This window comes from Phodopus roborovskii, unplaced genomic scaffold (genome assembly GCF_943737965.1).
Source record: "Phodopus roborovskii unplaced genomic scaffold, PHOROB, whole genome shotgun sequence".
In the NCBI taxonomy this organism is placed as follows: domain Eukaryota; kingdom Metazoa; phylum Chordata; class Mammalia; order Rodentia; family Cricetidae; genus Phodopus; species Phodopus roborovskii.
The window spans coordinates 10,904,985-10,925,262 of record NW_026125278.1 but is presented as its reverse complement, the minus strand read 5'-3'; the positions used below and the strand labels follow the sequence as shown (position 1 = coordinate 10,925,262).

Genomic DNA, 20,278 nt, shown 5'->3' with positions numbered 1-20,278 from the left:
TCTGCTCCAAATGGAACATTCTCTAAAATCCATCACATACTAGGTGACATAACAAACCTCAACAAATTAAAAAAAACAGGTGGGGTGGGGTGATGTGGGGATGGGCCTGTGAAGACTGAAGCGTGAGGATGACTAAGGTAAAAATATTATTTTGGGGGAAAAAGGTGGCCCCATTACTACAGAAGTTGGCTCGTTGCCAGTAGGGCTAGGCTGGCAGAGTTTCAGTTTCATTTCCTAAGCAGGAATCTGAGGGCTGTGGAAAGGTTTCTATTTACTTACCGAGACAGAAGCTGTCCTCTGTGCTAGCCTTCGTGCGGACTCTTCATATAGGTACGTGTGGCTACAAGAGTACTTACAATTTTTAAAAGCAGTTATTTAAACGAACATTTTGGTAATGATTTTCTTGCTGTGTGTTTGCCCCATGTTCTTTAATGTCTTGTGTTTTGTGACAGAACAAGAGGAAATGAAAGTTTTGTGTGCATCTGTTTGCTCTTCAGGGTTTAATGAGGGTTTGTTCTGGCTTTCCCACTAGGCTGTGAAGTATGGCCATGAGAACATGTTTGACATGGTTGCAAGAAAAATGCCTGCAGAATTATTTTGGAGGAAAACAGTTTTGTCTTCTTTATAAGGCGAGTGTGCAGAAGTTCTCTAAGCAGGATCTGTTCTGGAAATGTTGGGATAATGGTCCTACCATGGTCATGCTGTACAGCAGAAACTGTGTTGTTGGTGCTTATCTGAAAGAGGGCTTCCAGAAAAAAAAGATTTTTATCACTCTTTTTGCCCTCCAAGAGACTGAAGTTTCAGAATGCACAATAGGACCATATCTTCCAGCTTCATTGTTTTATGATAGAGAAAATTTTGATTGTATTCCTAGTTTCTATATAATGTTAGATGAGAAAAATGTGATTATAAGTTCAGAGATCTGTAAAAAGCTCGGACTGCCTCCTAGATGTTCTCCCATGTCCATTGACGACTGTGAAACTTTTCGATGCACAGGTATGTATTTGCTCTGGCAAGTCTATGGAGTTCTCCCCTGCATGTTTGGTGGATTCTAGATGACATACATATCCCTGTGCAAAAGACACCTTTGATCTCTCGGGTTCTTCAATCAGGAGAAATTGAGCCACACTGACACCTGACCAGAAATTGCTAAAATCCAATTATGAAATGAGACCACTTAACATAAGATCTACACTTTTGTCTTGGATCATGCTATCTTTAGACTTCATACTAACCCCACTCCACTTTCATGTAGTCATCAGTTTTTTTTTATTTTATTTTTTAATTTTGAGTTTGACTGTGTTACATTCTCATAATGACTCGACTTTCATTGGTTAAGGTAGGAAGTTATCAGTTCATTTCAGTTTCAAAGAATCAACAGCTGCATTCATTTGTACTTGGTTAATGTTTTACAACTTACATTCATAATTTTATTGATTACTCATTTTAATTTCTTAAGAGCTCTTACATTTTTTTTTTTGTTTCTGCTTTCAAACATTCCTTATTTCCTGTCAGGATAAAGTCTAATTTTATCATAGATTTGCTGAATGTTATTTTACAGTGAGTCTGCACATAATTGTGGTTTTAAGTTTCCTTTCAGGCACTGAGGCAACTTCAGAGAATGCTTTATAAAAATCTGAAAGACTTGATTTTATTTTTTTGTACAGTTTTTAATTCTTTCAAGCTTAATTATATTTTGGTCATTTCTGCTTTTGGTAATTTATTCCTTGCTTGCTCTACATATGGGCCAATAGCGAGAGTTACTACAGATTTGACAACATGGTTAGACTAATGGCTTCAGTTTTAAATCTACCCCCCTCAAAATATTTTCCTTTAAAAAGAAAGGCTGCGCTGAACCCATACTGACTGGCCTGCCTCTAGCCCTCTGCCATTGCTGTGCTGCTACTCTCCTTGGACTGGCTGGAATTTGCTTTTTGTACTTTTATCTTCTCTTTTGACCCAGGAACACTTCCACTGAAAGGAAGACCCTACCAATAGCTGGCTTTGACAAAAACTTGTGCCTATCTTAAAAATTATTTTTATGCATCTCTTCACACTGTATCTTTCAGACCAATTACCACTTTTAGAGAAAACATCAGTTAATATTAGTCTTTCCTTGGTTTGTCTATATTTCCAAATTCTGCTTCTGTAATTCAGAAGTCACTTGCAATCCAGTTCCCAATCAGGCAAAGATGTCTGCACTGCCACTGAATGGAGTGGAGAACTCATTTGCAGACACTTCTCCTGAGGTCTTGTGTTCCCCAAAAAAGGCAATGTAAATTTTCTCCTCTTGCTTTTCTTCTGTGAAAAGACTACTTACATATTTGTCTCTAATGAATTTACTCACATTCATTTGAACAGACATATATTTTAAGAATTTATAAACTCTTTTATTTGTTATTTTCCTTAGAGTTATTGGATGAGAGAAAGACAAAAGGCATCACTCTGTAAGTCAATGTTTTTTTTTAAAAGATCTTTATTAATTTTGATTATGATATGTATGTCAACAAAATTGATCATACAAGTTATTACAGCTAATATATAGACCATCAAAGAATAACAAAAGCCCCTGTCTTTAATCATAAAACAGTCGACACTAGTAACATTAAAAGAACAGTGAGTGGGAGAAGCTATTTTTAATGATACATACTTAGGGGAAAATTGCTTACCTTGTGTTTTAGAATTATTTTTTGACTTTTCGAGACAGGGGTTCTCTGTAATAGTTCTAGCTGTCTTTGAACTAGCTCTGTAGGCCAGACTTTCCTGGAACTCACAGAGATCTGCCTGCCTCTGCCTCTGCCTCTGCCTCTGCCTCCTGAGTGCCGAGATTAAAGGCGTGCACTATCACTGCCCTGCTAGAGTTCTTTTAGCATTTTTTTTCTTTAGAATGTGCTCAGAGCATCTATTAATGAGTTTTGAGAACATGTTAGAAATGGTCCACTTCTATAAACCTTTTAAAGTTCATCATTATTAATCTTCACATATGTCATGGTTGATATTTAATACTGAATTTGCAAGATATAGTAACATAAGTGAACAGTTTTAGTTGCATTGTTCTTGTTTCTTTTACAATATGGCTTATGTTTGGCTAGTGTATTAGCTATGTTTCAGTTGTTATAACAAAATACCACAACTGAAGCAACTGAGGAAGAAAGTGTTTACTTCAGCTTCCAGATCTAGAGGGACAGAGACCATCAAGAGAGGGAAGGCATAGTAAGAGCTGCAAAAACCATGGTACGAGGACCAGGGAGATGACTGACAACAATTTCATCCACAATCAGGAAACACAGCGAGCAAGAACAGGAAGTGGCTGAGGTCATAAGCCCTCAAATCTTTCCCTCATTGATGTAATTCCTTCAGCAAGTTCCACCTTCTCAAGATTCCATAACCTTCCCAAACGCTTACAAGGGACATTCTCCTTCAAACCAACAGTCTTGTGTGTATAGTGAAGAAGGCAGGCTGCTAATCAGAAATACTATAAGGAAGATAAGTGAATTCTTAGAAGGTGTATGGTGAGGTCATGTAAGCTGACCAGTTAATTCTTAAAATGTGCTGAATTTTAATAGGATACAGAATCATTTATTGCATATCCTGAGAACATATAAGCCATATGGAGACCTGGTTCCCCAAGCACGGATTCTGCTGCTGGGTCCGACTGGAGCTGGAAAGTCTAGCTTTGTCAACTCAGTCAAGTCTGTTTTCAGAGGCAGCATCACACACCAGGCCATGGTGGGCTGTGGCATAAATGGGACATCTGACAAGGTAAATACAGATTAGGCTGCCCAGCCTTCTTTAGTTCAAGTTCACTGTATGGGAAACCAACCATCTTGACAATAAATTTCATGTAGACTTATTTAAATATATATATATATATATTTATATAAATATTTATATAATATATATACATATATATATATATATATATATATATATAAATTTAAAGTTGCTGTCCTCGACTCTTCAGTATAGGACATATTCAATCTACGGGAATGATGGTAGCCCCCTGCCATTTGTTCTGTGTGACTCACTGGGACTGAGTCAGGAAGCTGGCTTGCATTTTGATGACATACACTTCATCTTAAAAGGCCACACTCCGGACAGATACCAGGTAAGATTTTACTGTTTCTTAAAAATCACTGATTGATTTTTAAAATGCCTGCTTCTTCCCACCATCCACTTCACACACTGGACTAAGATCATCAATTCAGCACTTGTTCAAATTCCTTTGTTCCTTTATGATAGAAATTTCACTAAGAATTAAAAGAAAAGTACAGTGTATCCTTCTGTTACACCCATCATAACAGCCATCAATTGCTTAGACTGCTTTCTGTGAAACAGACATCCCTCTGTATGAATTATATAAATAACCACTTTTGCCAGCAAGACATATGAAGGCAGAAGCTTGGAAATGTGAGAGCTTTCCTGGGGCTATTAATTTCAGAAGTTTGCATTTTTGAGCATCACAGCATGGCCACTGACTTAGTAAGGGTTAGTATTGCTTTGATGAAACACCATGACCAAAAGTAAATTGGGGAGGAAAGGGTTTATTTAGTTCATGGTTCCACATCACAATTCACCCTCAAAGGAAGTCAGGACAGGAACTCAAACAGGGCAGGATTTTGGAGGCAGGAGCTGATGCAGAGGCCATGGCAGAGAGCTGTGTATTGGCTTGCTCAGTCTGCTTTCTTATAAACCTCAGGACCAGTAGTTCAGGGATGATACCACCCACAATGGGCGGGCCCTCTCCCATAATCACACATAATGAAAACGCCCCATAGCTGGATCTTATGGTGGCATTTTCTCAACTGAGGCTCCCTCTTCTCTGACGACTCTAGTATGTGTCAAGTTGACACAAAGCCAGCCAGGCATTAGAGACTGAACAATCATTTCCTTCGAGGTCTCATATGCTGAAAGTCCCAGACAGCAGTGTGATGGCTTTGGTAGGTGGAGGCTTGGGGAAGTAGTTATGTCTTGAGGGTGAAGCCTTTAAGGGGTAGAATTAGTGTCCTCAGAAACCATGTGATATCGGATCCCTTTTTGCCATTTGAGGGTATTGGTTAAAAATGGATATCTGAAAAACCTCAATACACATAAACTTTTCTGACAGCCTTCATGTGAGAGGAGGTGCCTAGTCTCACTGCTAACCTGACATACCATGTTCGGTTGATTATCCAAAAAGCAAAGGAGGAGTCAGGGGAGACAGGGAGGACAGACAAGAGGGGAGCCGGCGGTCAGGGCATAAACAGTAATGATACAATTTTTAAAAACTGGTTTGTTTCTAACAATGAACAAAAATGTTAGGTTAACATGAAAACGTTCCCTTTTTTTGAGATTTCACATTTCTGCTGTCCTTTTTATTTATGACTACAATTAGTTAAACCTCATTTCTGGGGCTGGCTGGTCTTCATTTGATTAAAATAGAATTGCTGTAACATACTGGTAGAAAACGTAAAGCTGCCTTGGAAATATAAGAGATGGGCTCTTGGCTGTTTTCTGAGTACTTGTCATTAATAATAAGTTATTATTATCATTGTGAACTCAGTTTAAACTGAGTGTATTTGATGCATTTTGATACATTGTGTTTTTTCCATTTCCAAATGCAGTGATCACTAAGGACTTCTAAGAGTTAAACCACAGGTCCTTTGACAGAAACACAAGTCTTTCCTGTGTTTTTTGCTCTGTGCTGGAACTAGATAACCCTGCCAGAGCTTTTATGTTTCCTGTCCTGCATTGGAATCTGTTGTTTTTTTCACAAAGCCCTGGTTTGTAGCATTAGAAAAGTTATTGCTACTTTGTTGGCTGTTTTTTTCTTTCACTTTTCAGGGAAGCACATATTTTTTTTTGATAAGATAACTTATAAATTCATATATATGCATTAAAATTAAAGACCAGAGATTCTTTTTATATTTTTATTTATTATTATTTCTTATTTTACATATTGATCTCAGTTCCTTCTCCCTCCCATGCCCCCTACCCCACTCCCATCCCATTCTCCCCCCACTCCACAGCGAGGGTGATGCCTTCCAGGAGAGATCATCAAAATCTGTCAAGGTGTTTGGAGTAGGTATTAGGCCCTCCCTCCTGCCTCTAGGCTCAGGGAGCATCCCTCCATGGGGAATGTGCTCCCAAAGTCCTTCTCTGCACCAGGGATACATCCTGGTTCCACTGTCAGAGGTCCCTTAGCCTGCTCAGGCCTTCTAACTGAGACCCATGCTCAGAGGGTCTGAGTAAGTGTAATGTTGGTTTCCCATGAGCTCCTCCTTGTTCAGGTCAGCTGTCTCTGTGAGTTTCTGTAGCCTGGTCTTGTCCCCTTCTCTTATCACTCCTCCCTTTCTGCAACTGGATTCCAGGAGTTTGGCTCAGTGTTTAGCTGTGGGTGTCTGCTTCTGTTTCCATCAGCTGCTAGATGAGGGCTCTAGTGTGGCATATTGGTTAGTTATCTGTTATGAGCAGTTTTCCACCAGCCTGCCTGGTCCCACAGCCACAGCAGCCCCAAATAACACACAGAGATGCTGTATTAGGTGTAAAACTGTTGGCCTGTTGTTAGCATTACTTATTGGCGAGCTCTGTCTTAAATATTAATCCCTTTCTACCAACCTAAGTTGTCTTATCTTACCTGAGAGAGTGGCCGGCGTTATGTTCTCCCCACCCTACATGTTGAATCTCCTCCTACCTATCCCGAATCTGTTCTTCTGTAATCTTCCATCTTCAGCCCATAGGCCATAGTGTGTCTAGCAGACTCTTCAGCAACGCAGGAAACTTTAAACTGTCTTCTTGTATTGGCAGTTAGTCAGTCAGTCACTTTCCTCTGTGTCCGGCAGACTGTCTAGCAGACTCTTCCATGAAACAGGAACTCTATAGCAATGTCCATCTTGAATCAGCAGTCACTTTCCTGTGAGTCCTGCATGTCCAGTTTATACAGCATAAAGTCAAACAGTCCAGACAAGAGCAGTATCTTGTCCAAATGGCTAGTCTTGCCATATTGGAAGCAAACCCCATAACGAGTTTCTTCAATGTCCATCTTCCTTTCTGACGCAGGTGGTGTTGCCAGGAGCATTCATGTCTCACTGTCAAGAAAAACCCTAAACAATTTTAAATGCCATATTCTGTAGGTCTTTGAAAGGTTTGAAGGATGCCTATTCATCTCAAATACATCTCTGTATATCTAGAAAACCTAACTCACCTAACTAAAGTTTTGACTATTATAGCTAACTATCTAAATCTGTAATAAATTATCCATTTTTAAATGAGCTGTATAAACACAATACCTATACAAGAGGAGATAAATACATATCATAATATTGACCTTAAATTGTATCAATAAATGAAAATCCATTCCAAAACAAAGTATATATTCCTATGCCATAATATCCTTTTTACCTTTAAAAAGAGATTTTTTGTGATTATTAACCATTTATAACCAAGTCCATTTAAATGAAAACAAACATTTATAGACAATATTTGGGAATTTGGGTGTCATTCTTTTCAAACTGCTTTCCTGCTGGTAGGGGGTACTGTCTTGAGGATGCTAAGAAGACAGAAATCCTGGCTGTAGTGGTCTGTAAGGCTACCTTGTCCCAGGGACAATGCTTCAGAGGGTCTGGCTTGATCAAACCATGTTAGTAAGGAAGGAATCCACAGGTTTTCATTTTCTGTGGAGACAAAAGTAGAAATCCTTTTCCCCAGTAACCTGTCCTTAGACTTAAATTTTGAAGTCAAGGCATTTTAAAAATATATAAATTGGATTAATCCAGCAGCATTTGTTTTAACAGTTGTTGCCATTTCCTCAGCAGTCAAATAATTTTAAGACAATACAATAGCATATAGTATCCAGACTCTTTTTGTGGTTTTCACCTTTATGTGGCTTTTTTATTACTTTATTTCTTACACTTCTATTTTTACATTTTTGAGACAGGGTTTCTCTGTGTAACTTTGGCTGCCCTAGAATTCACTCTGTAAACCAGGTTTACTTTGAAATCACAGAGATCTGCTTGCCTCTGCCTCCCGAGTGCTGGAATTAAAGGCATGTGCCACCATATCCAGCTACTCTCTCCAGCTGCTCATACACACCATTGAATTGTTAGCAGAGCTTCTTAAAAGCCATGCAGGTTTTTTTTTTTTTTTTTTTTTTTTTTTTGCAGCTTATGATGAGTCAGGAAACCTCCCTTAAAGGAGCCGCACAAATCTCTGCTTGTCTCTAGCAAAACAGAGCCCAACTGAGAAAAATGTTATTAAGAAGCCTCGCTTGTCTTTGTTCTTTTGTTTCTAAAATCTGTAAGTTTTTGTTAAGTTTTAAGTGAAAGTTCTTAAGTCCACGTTGGGCGCCATTTTGTTATATCTTCCATCAATGAGTTATCAATCTCATTATCAGGGTAGCCTTTCCACTGTTGCTCAAGACTAGAGAATTTTTATTTAAGCTTTTATAATTATGTTTTTGTCGACTTTTTCCTCAATTGGGAGTTCTTTTTCTTGTTTTCAAGGACAGTAGAGAGTATTGTGTCACAACTAATTTTTTTCATGTCACATGGTAGCTTCAGAACAGACTCCATTATTAGAGCAAGTTACCTAATCATATTTAATATTATTTAGTAAAGTGAGAATCAAAATTGGAGATAATAGATCAATTCTAGCAGATTCTTATACTATGTTCAGCATGAAATCATATATCATTATGGTGCATACAAGTTATACTATTTTAGTCAGTCAGAAATAGTTTGTCTCTAGTTATCCCAACTAAGTTTAACTTGATTTATGAATTTGTTTTAACATTTGATTTTGTTTTATTTTATGATTTATTATTTATACATCTAAAGTTAAATTTTAGGATAAAAATATTTTTAAAAATTGATTCTTTCTCTGTTTAATTAACACAAATCCCTTTGTTTTTCTATAGGAAACCATGATAATTTATTGCTTCCCTTTTGCAATATCGAAAAAATACATATTTGTGATTTCTTCATTTTTAAAAGAGTGGTAATGTCCTATGGCTTACTGGTATATCACGTTTTTGATGCATGAATAGACCTAGAATCAAGACACTGTGCAGATTCCATTTTGTTTTTATGCCTCTATCTCTGTGAGACAGATTCTGACAGAGAAATTGTTAGTTCAAGAATAATGGTATTGTTTCATCATGAAGCACTGTCCCAATTCATTCCAAGTGTGATGCCTCCAACTTTTTTTCCCAGTGTTATGACCCATGTCTTCACACACATGGTTTCTTTTATCTAGAGTGCTTCCTGCCACAGTTTTATTCATTTTCTTGAGAAGAACTCTGTTTTCTTACACTCCAAGTTATATATTCTTTGATCACAGAAGCATTATCAGGCTGTGTGAAAGAACTACTAGATATTTATGCAATTGCCAACTTCTCCATCTATGGTTAGCCTCTTAATATCAGAGATCTGTGTATTATTGTTCAAATACATAGGACTGGAATATAGTTTATGAATAAATACACACTGTGTAATGATTCCAATTTCTTTTTTGAATGCTCTGACTTCTGACATACTTTACAGTTCAATTCCAGGGAATCAATCACATCAAACCATCCAAACTATATTCATGACTCACAGCTGAAGGACATAATTCATTGTGTGGTGTTTGTGTTTGATGCCACTTCTGTTGAACAGCTCTCTTATGGACTGGTGGCAAAGATAAAAAGGATTCGAAGGGCATTGATAAGATGTGGTGAGTGTCATTTTATTTTGCTACTGAAAGTAACTGACTGGACTTCACAGTAGAAATTTGGGGAGTGAGTTGAAAGACTACAATGATCACAAATGTGAGTCTTTCTGGCTCATTAGCATGGTTTCATTCAGTTGAGATCTCAATAGCTGTGTGACTATGTATGTGTGACTTAAACTCAATTTCCCCCAATATCTTACAATTGCTAAAATGATAGAAAATCCATCTGACTATTTTGTTTGTAAATATACAAGTTGAAGAGTAGCCAGGCGCAACCACACACCACCTTCATAGTTTGTTACGCAGTTTTTAACCAAGTGCTACTGATGGGGGATGTCCTTGTGAATGCTGTGAATATGTGTTGCTCTTATTGGTTGATGAATAAAGCTGTTTTGGCCAATGCACAGGCAGGATGTAGTCATATAGGAATAATAGTCAGGGCTACCAGACTAGGGGAATGCCAGGAAGAGGAATGTAGAGCGTGAGTTGCCAGAGAGATGTCATGTAGCTGCCGAGGAAGAAAGAGGTCTTGGCAGTCTCTGGTAAGCCAAAACCACATGGAGATACTTAGATTGAATGGATTAGGGAGAAGGATCTGGGATTGGTATGTAAAATAAAATTGTTTTTAATTTAAATAAAAATTAATTTTAAAAAGAAATGGGTTAATAATTAAGAGAGAGCTAGCCAATCAGAACCCTGAGCTATTGGCCAAAGAGTTTATAATTATTTAAGCCTCAGTGTGTTTATTGGGACTAATGGGCTGTGGGACCAGGCAGGATAGAGACCTCTGCATACATGCTACATCTTTTGTTATGAGTTGTTTTCCTGCCAGCCTGGTCCCAGAGCCACACCAGCCCCAAATAACACACAGAGATGCTGTATTAGATATAAAGCTGTTGGTCTGTTACTAGCATTTCTTATTGGCTAGCTCTGTCTTAAGTAATAACCTATTTCTATTAATCTAATTGTTTCCACGTGGTCTTATCTTACCAGAGAGAGGGTCCAGCATTCTTCTCTCTTGGTCCTACATCTTGAATCTCCTCCTCCCTCTTCCCGAATCCTCCTTGTCTCCTAGTCCCTCCTATTTTGCTTTCCTATTGGCCAACAGGGCTTTATTCATTAACCAATAAGAGAAACATATGTACAGAATGGCATCTCCCATCAATCTTTCCTTGCCCTTAAAGGGTTAGAAGACAGAAAGAAACATTCTAGCAAGGAAAAGAGCAGACATATAAAATGCCTGGTTGATAGAGGCAGCAGGAAGGCAGAAGGCAAACACAAGCTGGTGGTTCTGAATCCCAACTCTGCCTTTCTTGTTTTTATCCACTGGAGTGGGTAAGAGCCCATCACAAATTTGACTGAGAAGCAAGGAATGACTGACTTACCTGTTCACTGAAATTGAAAGGTTGTAAAATCTTATGTGGGAACCTGCTTTTGTCAAAACTGTGAAGTAGGAGTATCTTATTCATCTCTGGCATTTTCTCTACTCTCCATTAAAGACAACACATTTAGAACTAAATACCAATTGGCAATTATATGGTGTAAATTTTAGTTAGTCCTTCTAAGTGGTAACTTGTGAAGCTTTATTTCTCAGCTTAGAACAAAGGGTATATCCCATGCAGAAGAAATTCCAGTGGATGTGTGTGTGTGAGAGAAAGAGAGAGAGAGAGAGAGAGAGAGAGAGAGAGAGAGAGAGGTGGGGGGCACAGGAGGTAGAGAACTCCCTAAATCTAAAGTCACCCCATTGCTTGCCTGCAGCAAAACTGATAATTTACTAATTTAGAAAAGCTGTTGATATCTGAAAGGATATAATCCTATGTGTTTCTTTGACACAGGCATTCTGCATGTGGTTTTGCTTACGCACGTGGATAGACTGGATCTGATTACAAAAAGAGATCTTATAGACATATACAACTGTCACCCTGTGAAGCACAAGGTAATGTGTGAGCATTCATGAGAAATGTCATTGGTATACATAATATTTAACTTACAAAGAACAATAGCTAACAATTAAACTTAAGAAGAAGAAGTAAAATGATTGCTAGAATAGTTAGGGCACATTTCCCAGGCTTAGAAGATTTAAAATCCATGCAACTTATCCTTGTGTTGAACTTTATGTTTGTTTATATTTGCTACAATTTAATTTAATTCAACAAGTATTTGTTGATTTCTTTGTGATCCAAACCAATACTATAGCCTGTAATCTGATACACAGATGATAAAGATGATTATTGTACTAAAAAGATTATAATTGTATAGACAGAAGTGAGAGCATAGGGAAGTGGAAAAAGAGAAAGTAGACAGAGGTATAAGACATGATTACATATACCATGTAAGAAAATGGTGAAGATAATATGTCTTGGTGATTTGAAGGAAAAAAAAATTCACAGGGGATTATTTCACTGCAAAACTGATTCTGAGAGATAGTGTTTAAGCATTATAGTAAGGGAAGAGACAAAGAAGAAAATAATTTAAGCAGGGAAATATAAACCAATGTATTAGAGGGCAAAAATGTAGAATGTTTGAGATGTATGGTGTTCTTAATGGACAGCTAGATATTGAAGTACATAGAAATGCAGAAGCCAGTGGTAATGACACTCCATTTTATGATTTTATATCTTAGAGAATCATGATCTTTAGAAAGTCTCTATATATTCAACATTAAGATTTCTGTAAATTAACATAGGCGAAGAATTGATTGGAAGCAAAAAGTTGTGGGAATACTAGTTGTGAGAGTGTATGATAGATTTTTCTTCTTCAATCATGGTTATAATCCAAGAGATAGGTACAATTAACACTGTGTCATACATAGATGAGGAAACAAAACAAACCAGAAGCAAGCCTTTGCCAATGTTTATTAATAGTGCTAAGAAATGACAGAGCTATATTGACAGCCTAGGTGGTGCACGTTCAGGTTGACCTAGTCTAAGCAAGAATTAAATGTTAAACAAGTCTAATAAAATTGATTCATCCTGTACATGCCTTATAAAAGGAAAACTGAAATTTGCGGACAATAGCTCCTCTATGTTAAAATTGCTTCAGTTTCATGGGAATCTCTATAGATCAAAGAGTTGCTATTCATTTTGGTTGTTTGCTTTGAATTCCCAATGCACCTCCGTTGCTACTCTACACAAGTACAGAAACCACTTAAGACCTCACATTCCCTGCTCATGGCAGTGTTCTTTATTTGTCATCATATTGTTGACCTTTATTCTGTCACGTTCTTCCTTTTTAGTGTTCCCAGATATCCCCTTCCTCCTTTTGATTTCCCTCTCCTCCCAATCTTCCCTCCTCCAACCTCTTACTCCTCTTTATGTCCAGTTTTGCCTCACTTCCCTGCAGATCCCATGTCTGTGTTTTTAAGAGTTCTCATTTTTTTTTTTTTGGACCATAGATTTTGAACCCATTGTTTCCTTTCTCTGGTTTGTCCCAGTTACTCCCTACTTCCATACCCATCCAACTTTATGTTCTCTCATTTTCAAAAACAAAACAACAACAAAATAATAATAAACCCCAAAGAACCACAAAACCAAACAAAGCAAATACTGATGATGATAATATAGTAAGAAAAATAAACACTCATAAAACAAAAGTCAAATTAAAAACACAAAGCAGAACAAAATAAAACAAACCTCCTACAAACAAACAAAAAACCCAGGAAGTTCATTTTGTATTGGACAACTGTTTCTGGGTACAGGGCCTGCCCTGAGGTTAATATATTAGTGACACTCCAACTGATTTTCCTTTTGCCAGTGGGCACCAATACCAGATACTCCAATTTAGGGGTGGGAGCCTGTGTTCACCACCCCCCCTCTGGTTTGAACCTTTGTAACCCTTATGTATTCTGTCACATTCTCTGTGAGTTCGTGTGTATCAAATACTTTTGTCTGGAAGATGCAGTATTATTGTAGCCACATATCACATCTCCCTCCTTATTCTTAACAACCTCCTCTTCTGCATAATAGATCCATAGCCTTGACGGGGAGGAGTCTGATGAGAACATCACATTTAGGGCTGAATACTCCAAAGTCTTTCACTCTCTGTCCAATGTATAGTTTTGTTTCACTGTGTTAATTCTCATCCACTGTATGAAGCTCCTCTCATGCAGGTTGAATAAGGCATTGGCCCATGTGTCTATCACAATCTCACTTTGAATTATTTTATTGCTTTGATCCTTTAGCATAATAATAATATTTGGTTTTATCCTAGGCCCCTGGCCTTTCTGGGCTCAGGTCCTTGGCCACTGCAGTAGTTTCAAGGATGATTTCCTTCTCTTGGAGTGTGCCTTAAATCCAGTCTAAAGGTGGATGGTTACTCCATATCATTTGCACCAGTGTTGCTCAGGATTGTCACTGTTGTAGCTCACAGGGATTGTAGATAGAAGGTACAGATAATCATCTTTCTCCTCCAGTAGCATGCAAAACACTGTCTAGCACCATGGATGCTAGTCTTTAGGGGTGAAGCTTTTGGTTAGGCACTGGCTCAATTTCTCTGTGTTTTATGATATAAATAGGTGTCATTACTATCACGTTATGGAGAGAAACTAATAGCTTGGCAACAGCAGGTGATGTTTCTTGGTGGCGATTCATGGGACCCTTTTTGGCAATGACATAAAAAGTTATAACTCATCTCTGGCACAGGAGGTTTTACTTAGCATAGGATGTCTAGCTGGGGGCATTGCATATATTCTAGGAATCTTATACCTTAGTAGGTTTCATTATTGTTTTACAACTTGCCTTCAGTGCTAATTGTCCTTCCTCATATTTCCTCTTTTACCCATTTCTCCCATCCCTCTCCCTATTTAATCTTCCTATTCTATTTTCCCCTTTATCCTTTCGTAACAGTAACACTGTATTGGATTTCCTATTCTTTTGGAGATTTCTCCCTCTACCGCCCATTTCCTTACTAAGTACATAACCTCCATGGTCATTCAGATTGTAGCACACATAACAAAACCTTAAAGGTAACATCCACATATGAGAGAAAACATGCATCATTAGTCTTTTGGGGTCTGGATTACTGCACAAAGGATTTCTCCCCCAGCTCTACCTGTGAATTTCATAATTTAATTTTCTTAAGAGCTGAATGGTATTCCATTGTATAAATGTACCATGTTTTTATTATCCATTCATAAATATATGGACACCTAGGCCTTTTCCAGTTTCTGGCTATTATGAGTACAATGAACATGGATGAGAAAGTATCTGTTCTAGGATTCTTTTGGGTATGTGCTTAAAACTAGTATAGCCGGATCTTGAGGTAGGCCCATCCCCAGCTTCCTAAGGAACCACCACACCAATTTCCATAGTGGGTGCACCAGTTTGTCATTCCCCCCCCCCCATGGCACCAATTAGTAAGTGTTCCTCTTCCCCATATGCTTGCCAGTATGAGCTATCATTTGTTTTATTTTGGCCATTATGTCTGTAGTAATATGAAGTTTCAAAGTAATCTTGATCTGCATTTCCATAATGGCTAAATATGTTTAATATTTCTTTAAGCTTTTCCCACTCATTTGTTTTTTTATCTTTGAGAGATTTTGGCTTAGTTCTGCACCCCATCTTTTTTAATTGCGTTGCTTATTTTTAATGCTCAGATTATTTTGTTGTTCCTTGTGTGTTTTAGATACTAACACTGTATCAGATGTATAATTGTCAAAGGTCTTTTTATATTCTGTAGGTGGCTGGTTTGCCCAAATAAAGGTGTCCTCTGCCATACAGAAGCTTTTCAGTCCCATGAGGTTCATTTATTAGTTGTTGGTCTTAGTACCTATGCTAATGGTATTCTATTCTGAAGGTCTTCTCCTGTGCTAACGAGTTCAAGGCTATGCCCCACTTTCTCTTCTGTCAGATTTAGTACATTTTGTCTGAGTTGGATTTTTTGCACGGTGGTAAATATAGATCGATGTTTTATTCTTCTACATATAGTCACCCAGTTTGGCCAGCATCAGTTGTTGAAGGTGCTTTATTTTTCTCCAGTGTGTTTTTCTTGCTTCTTTATCAATAGTAATGTGTCTATAGATGTGTGAGTTGATGTTTAGGTTTTCACTTTGATTCCATAGGTACATATGTCTGTTTTATGCCAATACCATGCTGATTTTATTACGGTAGCTCAGTAATACATTTCAGATATGGAATGGTGATAAGCCACCAGTCCCTCATTCGTTTTATTATTCAGGCTTGTTTCTGTTTTTCTTTTTTCTTTTTGTATGTGTGTTTTTATATGAAGTTAGAGCTATTTTGTCACTTTCTTTGAATAGTTATGTTGGAATTTTGATGGGGATTGCATTGAATCTGTAGCTTGGTTTTTGTAGGGTGGTCATTTCCACAGTATTAAACCTAATGATCCATGAGCATGCCACTAATTTTTAATTCATCTTTACTATATCAAAACATTTTAAATGAAAAAATAATGGTGATACTGGAACTTGATGTGAAATTGCTCAAGAAAGTGCTGCAGAGGATCTGATTATGATTTTTTTAAATAGGAAATTTGTTGCCAACCTCTTGTTTTTTATTACTTCTCTGATAATTTACATTGGGATTAGACATTTTAATACTTTGAGACACCTGAGAGGTTGTATGTATGCATCTGTGTATGGGTGTGGGTGTGTGCTCATTCTTCTATGTGTGTAATTACATACATGTATAGAAGTCACTATTTAATTAGGTATCTTCTTAACTGATCTCCACTTTTCTTTTTGAGACAGAGTCTCTCGCTGAACTTATAGCTCATTTATTTGGTAGGACTAGTAGACCAGAAAGTCCCCTGGCATCCTCCTGTTTCTTCCCTAGTACTGACATTTGTTTTAATGTGTGTTCTTATGGATCAAACTATGTTCTCATTTTTATACAGCTCTGGGTTTTAAATTTGTATTTCAGCTAGAAGCAGTCCATAGAGACTTTGGTTTTGCCTTTTCGGACATCTTGGTGGTTAGTAATTATGTCTCGGAGTGGCATCTGGACCCTGTGAAGGACAGGCTAATACTCTTGGCACTGAGACAGATCCTGTGTACTGCTAATAACTTCTTGGAAGACTTGCCTTTGAACAAAGAGGTAGACTTGTGATCTACGAGCTTGAAGGTATTACCAACTTGGTTAATTTTTTATTTGGATCTGTGGCTTACGTGGTAGATCTGTCTCTGGGCTATTGACATATGAGTTGCACTAACATTTAACTTTTAACCTATACATTTCCTTCCTGCCTTCCTCCTTCATTTTGCAAAATCTGTATAACTTCACTCTTGTTTTAAAAAGAAAATTACAGAATGATACATCCCTTCACTGACTGAAAATAATGTGCTCACCTCTGTCCTCTACTCTCACACTGCTCTTGGGACCTAGAACTGGATTGGATCAACACTGTCTCTCATTGGATGTAATCATAGAGGATCTGTGCTCGCCTTAGGACCAAATGTATCTAAAGATCTAGGAACCAAAAATGGGGTAAATATTGTCTTTTGAGACTGCCCTAATTTGCTCAATAATCATCTTTAGTTGCATCTATTTTCCTGGTAATAACATAACTTTTTGTTTTGTAGTTGGAAGAAATTTCACCATGTGTAAACAGCATGGTTTTTTTTGTATTCATTCCCCATTGTTGGACATCTAGTTGGCTTGCTTCCATCCTTAGCTATTGTAAACAATGCTATAATGTACAAGTGTGAAAGTGTTTTGTGATGATTTTAGGATCTCCTCCACCTCATTGGTTACCTCTTCATTTAGTGTAAATATTATCATTTGTGATTATGGACTCAACTTGTCCCGCAGTATGTTCTATTATCAATCTGTGACTGGCATATGCTGCACTGTTACCATTCAAATGGAAGTTTTGCTTTATTTTATTTAAATCTCACTTCATCACATTAGTGTACTATACCCGCTTCATTGACTGCTAATTCCGGAAGAACTGGGAAAGTCTAATACTGCTAGTTTGCTGTCTGACTCAGCCACCTGGGTTTCTCTAGGTCTCTTTCTTGTGGTGTACTGGCTCATAAGCCAGGGCGAGCTTAGTTCACTTAGCATCCTTCTGGTTGCTTCTCACTACAAACCCACTGAGAACATTTTGTTTCTCTTTTCTTAGGTATCAGAAGGGAAATATTCCCATGTGTGCAAAAAAGAAGGAAAAAAATGTGACAATTGATCATATAGTAACAATTAACTCATCAGCAGAACAATGACAAAGCAGGGAAGAAAAAGGGGGCTGAGGGAGGGAACACATGTATGATATAATAGTCCTTTGATACATAGAAAAATAAGATAAGAGTAACCCAGTTATGAAAATCAACATAATTCCTGTTGGATTGATATTCTGTATTTTTGAAAAATAAAATGCTTTGTTGTTATAAAACCCAAATCTTACTCAAGTAGGTGTCTTTCATTTTCAAATGCTACTGTTGTGACTACGAGTTACAAGTGATAAAAACTCAACCTGTACAACATTAGTAAAAAGATGACTATAACAGAGATCTATGATATAAAAAGTCAATAAAATGATTCCTAATGGTATTCTGCTCTACTCATAGATTGTTGCCTAGCCCAATCGTCATCAGAAAGGCTTCCTTGGGCTGATGATAGGAGCAGATGCAGAGAACCACAGCCAACACTAGGTGGAGAGAAATTAGAGATCTCCACTGGGTCCCTCCTTTTGAAGCTTGGGGAAGCATGCATTTGAGGGGGGTGGAAGAATTGCAGATGCCAGAGGGGTTGAGGACGCCAGGAGAACACGGGGACCTGGCTCAGAGGGTCTCACAGAGACAGAAGTTGCAAGGCAACCACAGGGCATGCATGGGTCTGCACGGGGTCCTCTGCAAACATGAATGGTTGTTAGCTTGGTGTTCTGTGAGACGCCTCTAACAGAATGAGTAGGGACATCTCAGACCCTTTCACCTGCTCATGGGACCTTTTCCTTTCTACTGGGTTGTCTTGCTCAGGCCTGATATGAGTGTTTGTGCCTAGTCTTGTTGTATCTTGTAATGGCATGTTCAGTTCATATCCCTGCTCTTTTCTGAAGGGAAACAGAGGATGAGTGCATTTGGGGGAGAAGGGAGTTGAGAGGTGGGACATGCTCGGTATAGTGAATGGAAGGGGGACTGTGGTTGGGATGTATTGTAATAAATATAAAGGCAAAAGGAAAACAGCTGGGACAACGCAGCCTTGCAGACCACTACAGCTACGGTTTCTACATCTTCTTAGGATCCCCAAGATAGGGCCCTCTACCAGCAGGAAGCAGTTTGGAAAGAACAATGCCCAAATTCCCAAATATTGTTTATAAATGTTTGTTTTCATTTATATGGGGTTGGTTATAAATGGTTAATGATAACAACCAATCTCTCTTTAAAGGTAAAAAGGAGATTATGATATAGAAGTGAATACCTTGTTTTGGAATGGATTTTCATTTATTGATACAATTTAAGGTCAATTTTGTGACATGCATATTTCTCCTCTTGTTTAGGTATTGTGCTTATATAGCTCATTTAAAAAATGTAATGTATAATTAAGTACAGATTATAGATAGTTACCTATGATAGTCAAAAGTTATAGTTAAGTTAGTTAGGTTTTCTAGATATACAGAGATGTATTTGAGATGAATAGGCATTCTTCAAACCTTTCAAAGACCTACAGAATATGGCATTTAAAATGATTTAGGGTTTTCCTAACAGTGAGGCCCAAGTACTCCTGGCAGAAAGGAAGATGGGCATCAAAGAAACTCGTTGTGGAATTTACTTCCAATATGGCAAGACTAGCCATTTGGACAAGATACTGCTCTTGTCTAGACTGTTTGACTCTATGCTGTATAAACTGGACATTCAGAACCCACAGAAAAGTGACTGCTGATTCAAGATGGACATTGCTACAGAATTCTTGCTTCATGTAAGAGTCTGCCAGACAGTCTGCAGGACACAGAGAAAGGTGACTGACAAACTGTCAATACAGGTGGGCAGTTTGAAATTTCTTGCTTTGCTAAAGAGTCTGCCAGACACAGACACTTTGGCCTATAGGCTGAAGATGGAAGATTACAGAAGAACTTCAGGTGACTGACCAGGCTAGTTGTCTCTGTCATTTCTAGAGTTTATTCATATCTTTCTGTGGTATTTGAGGGAGTTGAAGGCAGATAGTTATGGTTATAGTTTTCCTTAGTTAGGATTAAGGATATGTTGCATATAGGACTTTAGACCCATAAAGATAGGATAGATGATGAAATATTTTCTTTAAAGCATGCTAAATGTTAATGGACTAAATATTATTAACTGTGGTTATTATTTGATAACTGTTTTGTTATATATTTTTGCCTTGGTGTGGATTTCCATTGGTGGGAGGAGAATGGTATAGTGGGATGGTAAAAGAGCACCTTATCAAAGACTGCATTTTACAGAGATATTGAGACTTTGGACCCTCTTATTTTGCAGACATAAAGAACTGTTTGGGTTTGAATTTTGTTGTCCTTAAAGCATTCTACACATGTTTATTACTTTTTAACTTTGCAACTGCAAGTAGCTTCCAGCTGAAGTGAGTACCGTATTTAGTTAAGTGTGCAAAAATGCTGAACTCTATGTCTAGTATAAGGTTGCTTATGGGTGGGGAAGTGTATTTAG

At 37.8% G+C, this 20,278-nt stretch overlaps 1 protein-coding gene across 4 annotated transcripts; it reads left to right on the top strand.

The window, feature by feature from the left end:
• Positions 1-252: 252 nt before the first annotated feature.
• Ifi44 (interferon induced protein 44) lies at positions 253-18,973 on the top strand. 4 transcript variants are annotated; one of them, XR_007835166.1, is made up of 9 exons: positions 253-330; positions 533-996; positions 2,411-2,447; positions 3,567-3,762; positions 3,965-4,108; positions 9,519-9,690; positions 11,523-11,623; positions 16,566-17,129; positions 17,767-18,973. XR_007835166.1 is itself a non-coding variant. In XM_051195395.1 (9 exons), the coding sequence occupies exons 2-8, from the start codon at positions 543-545 to the stop codon at positions 16,749-16,751; spliced, it is 1,290 nt and encodes a 429-aa protein (XP_051051352.1). In that variant the 5' UTR covers positions 253-330; positions 533-542; the 3' UTR covers positions 16,752-16,766; positions 17,767-18,973. The 4 variants fall into 4 exon arrangements, 3 of the variants coding, with proteins under 3 accessions (XP_051051352.1, XP_051051339.1, XP_051051330.1); XM_051195395.1 differs by having other exon boundaries at positions 16,566-16,766; XM_051195382.1 differs by having other exon boundaries at positions 16,566-16,766; positions 16,941-18,973.
• The last annotated feature ends 1,305 nt before the right edge of the window (positions 18,974-20,278 follow it).

Bases quoted from the DNA above. Each gene is read 5' to 3' on its own strand.
- Ifi44 (XM_051195395.1), top strand. From the start codon at position 543: ATGGCCATGAGAACATGTTTGACATGGTTGCAAGAAAAATGCCTGCAG. The intron at 2,448-3,566 runs GTAAGTCAATGT...GAATTTTAATAG, and splicing joins AAGACAAAAGGCATCACTCT to GATACAGAATCATTTATTGC. The intron at 3,763-3,964 runs GTAAATACAGAT...TCGACTCTTCAG, and splicing joins TAAATGGGACATCTGACAAG to TATAGGACATATTCAATCTA.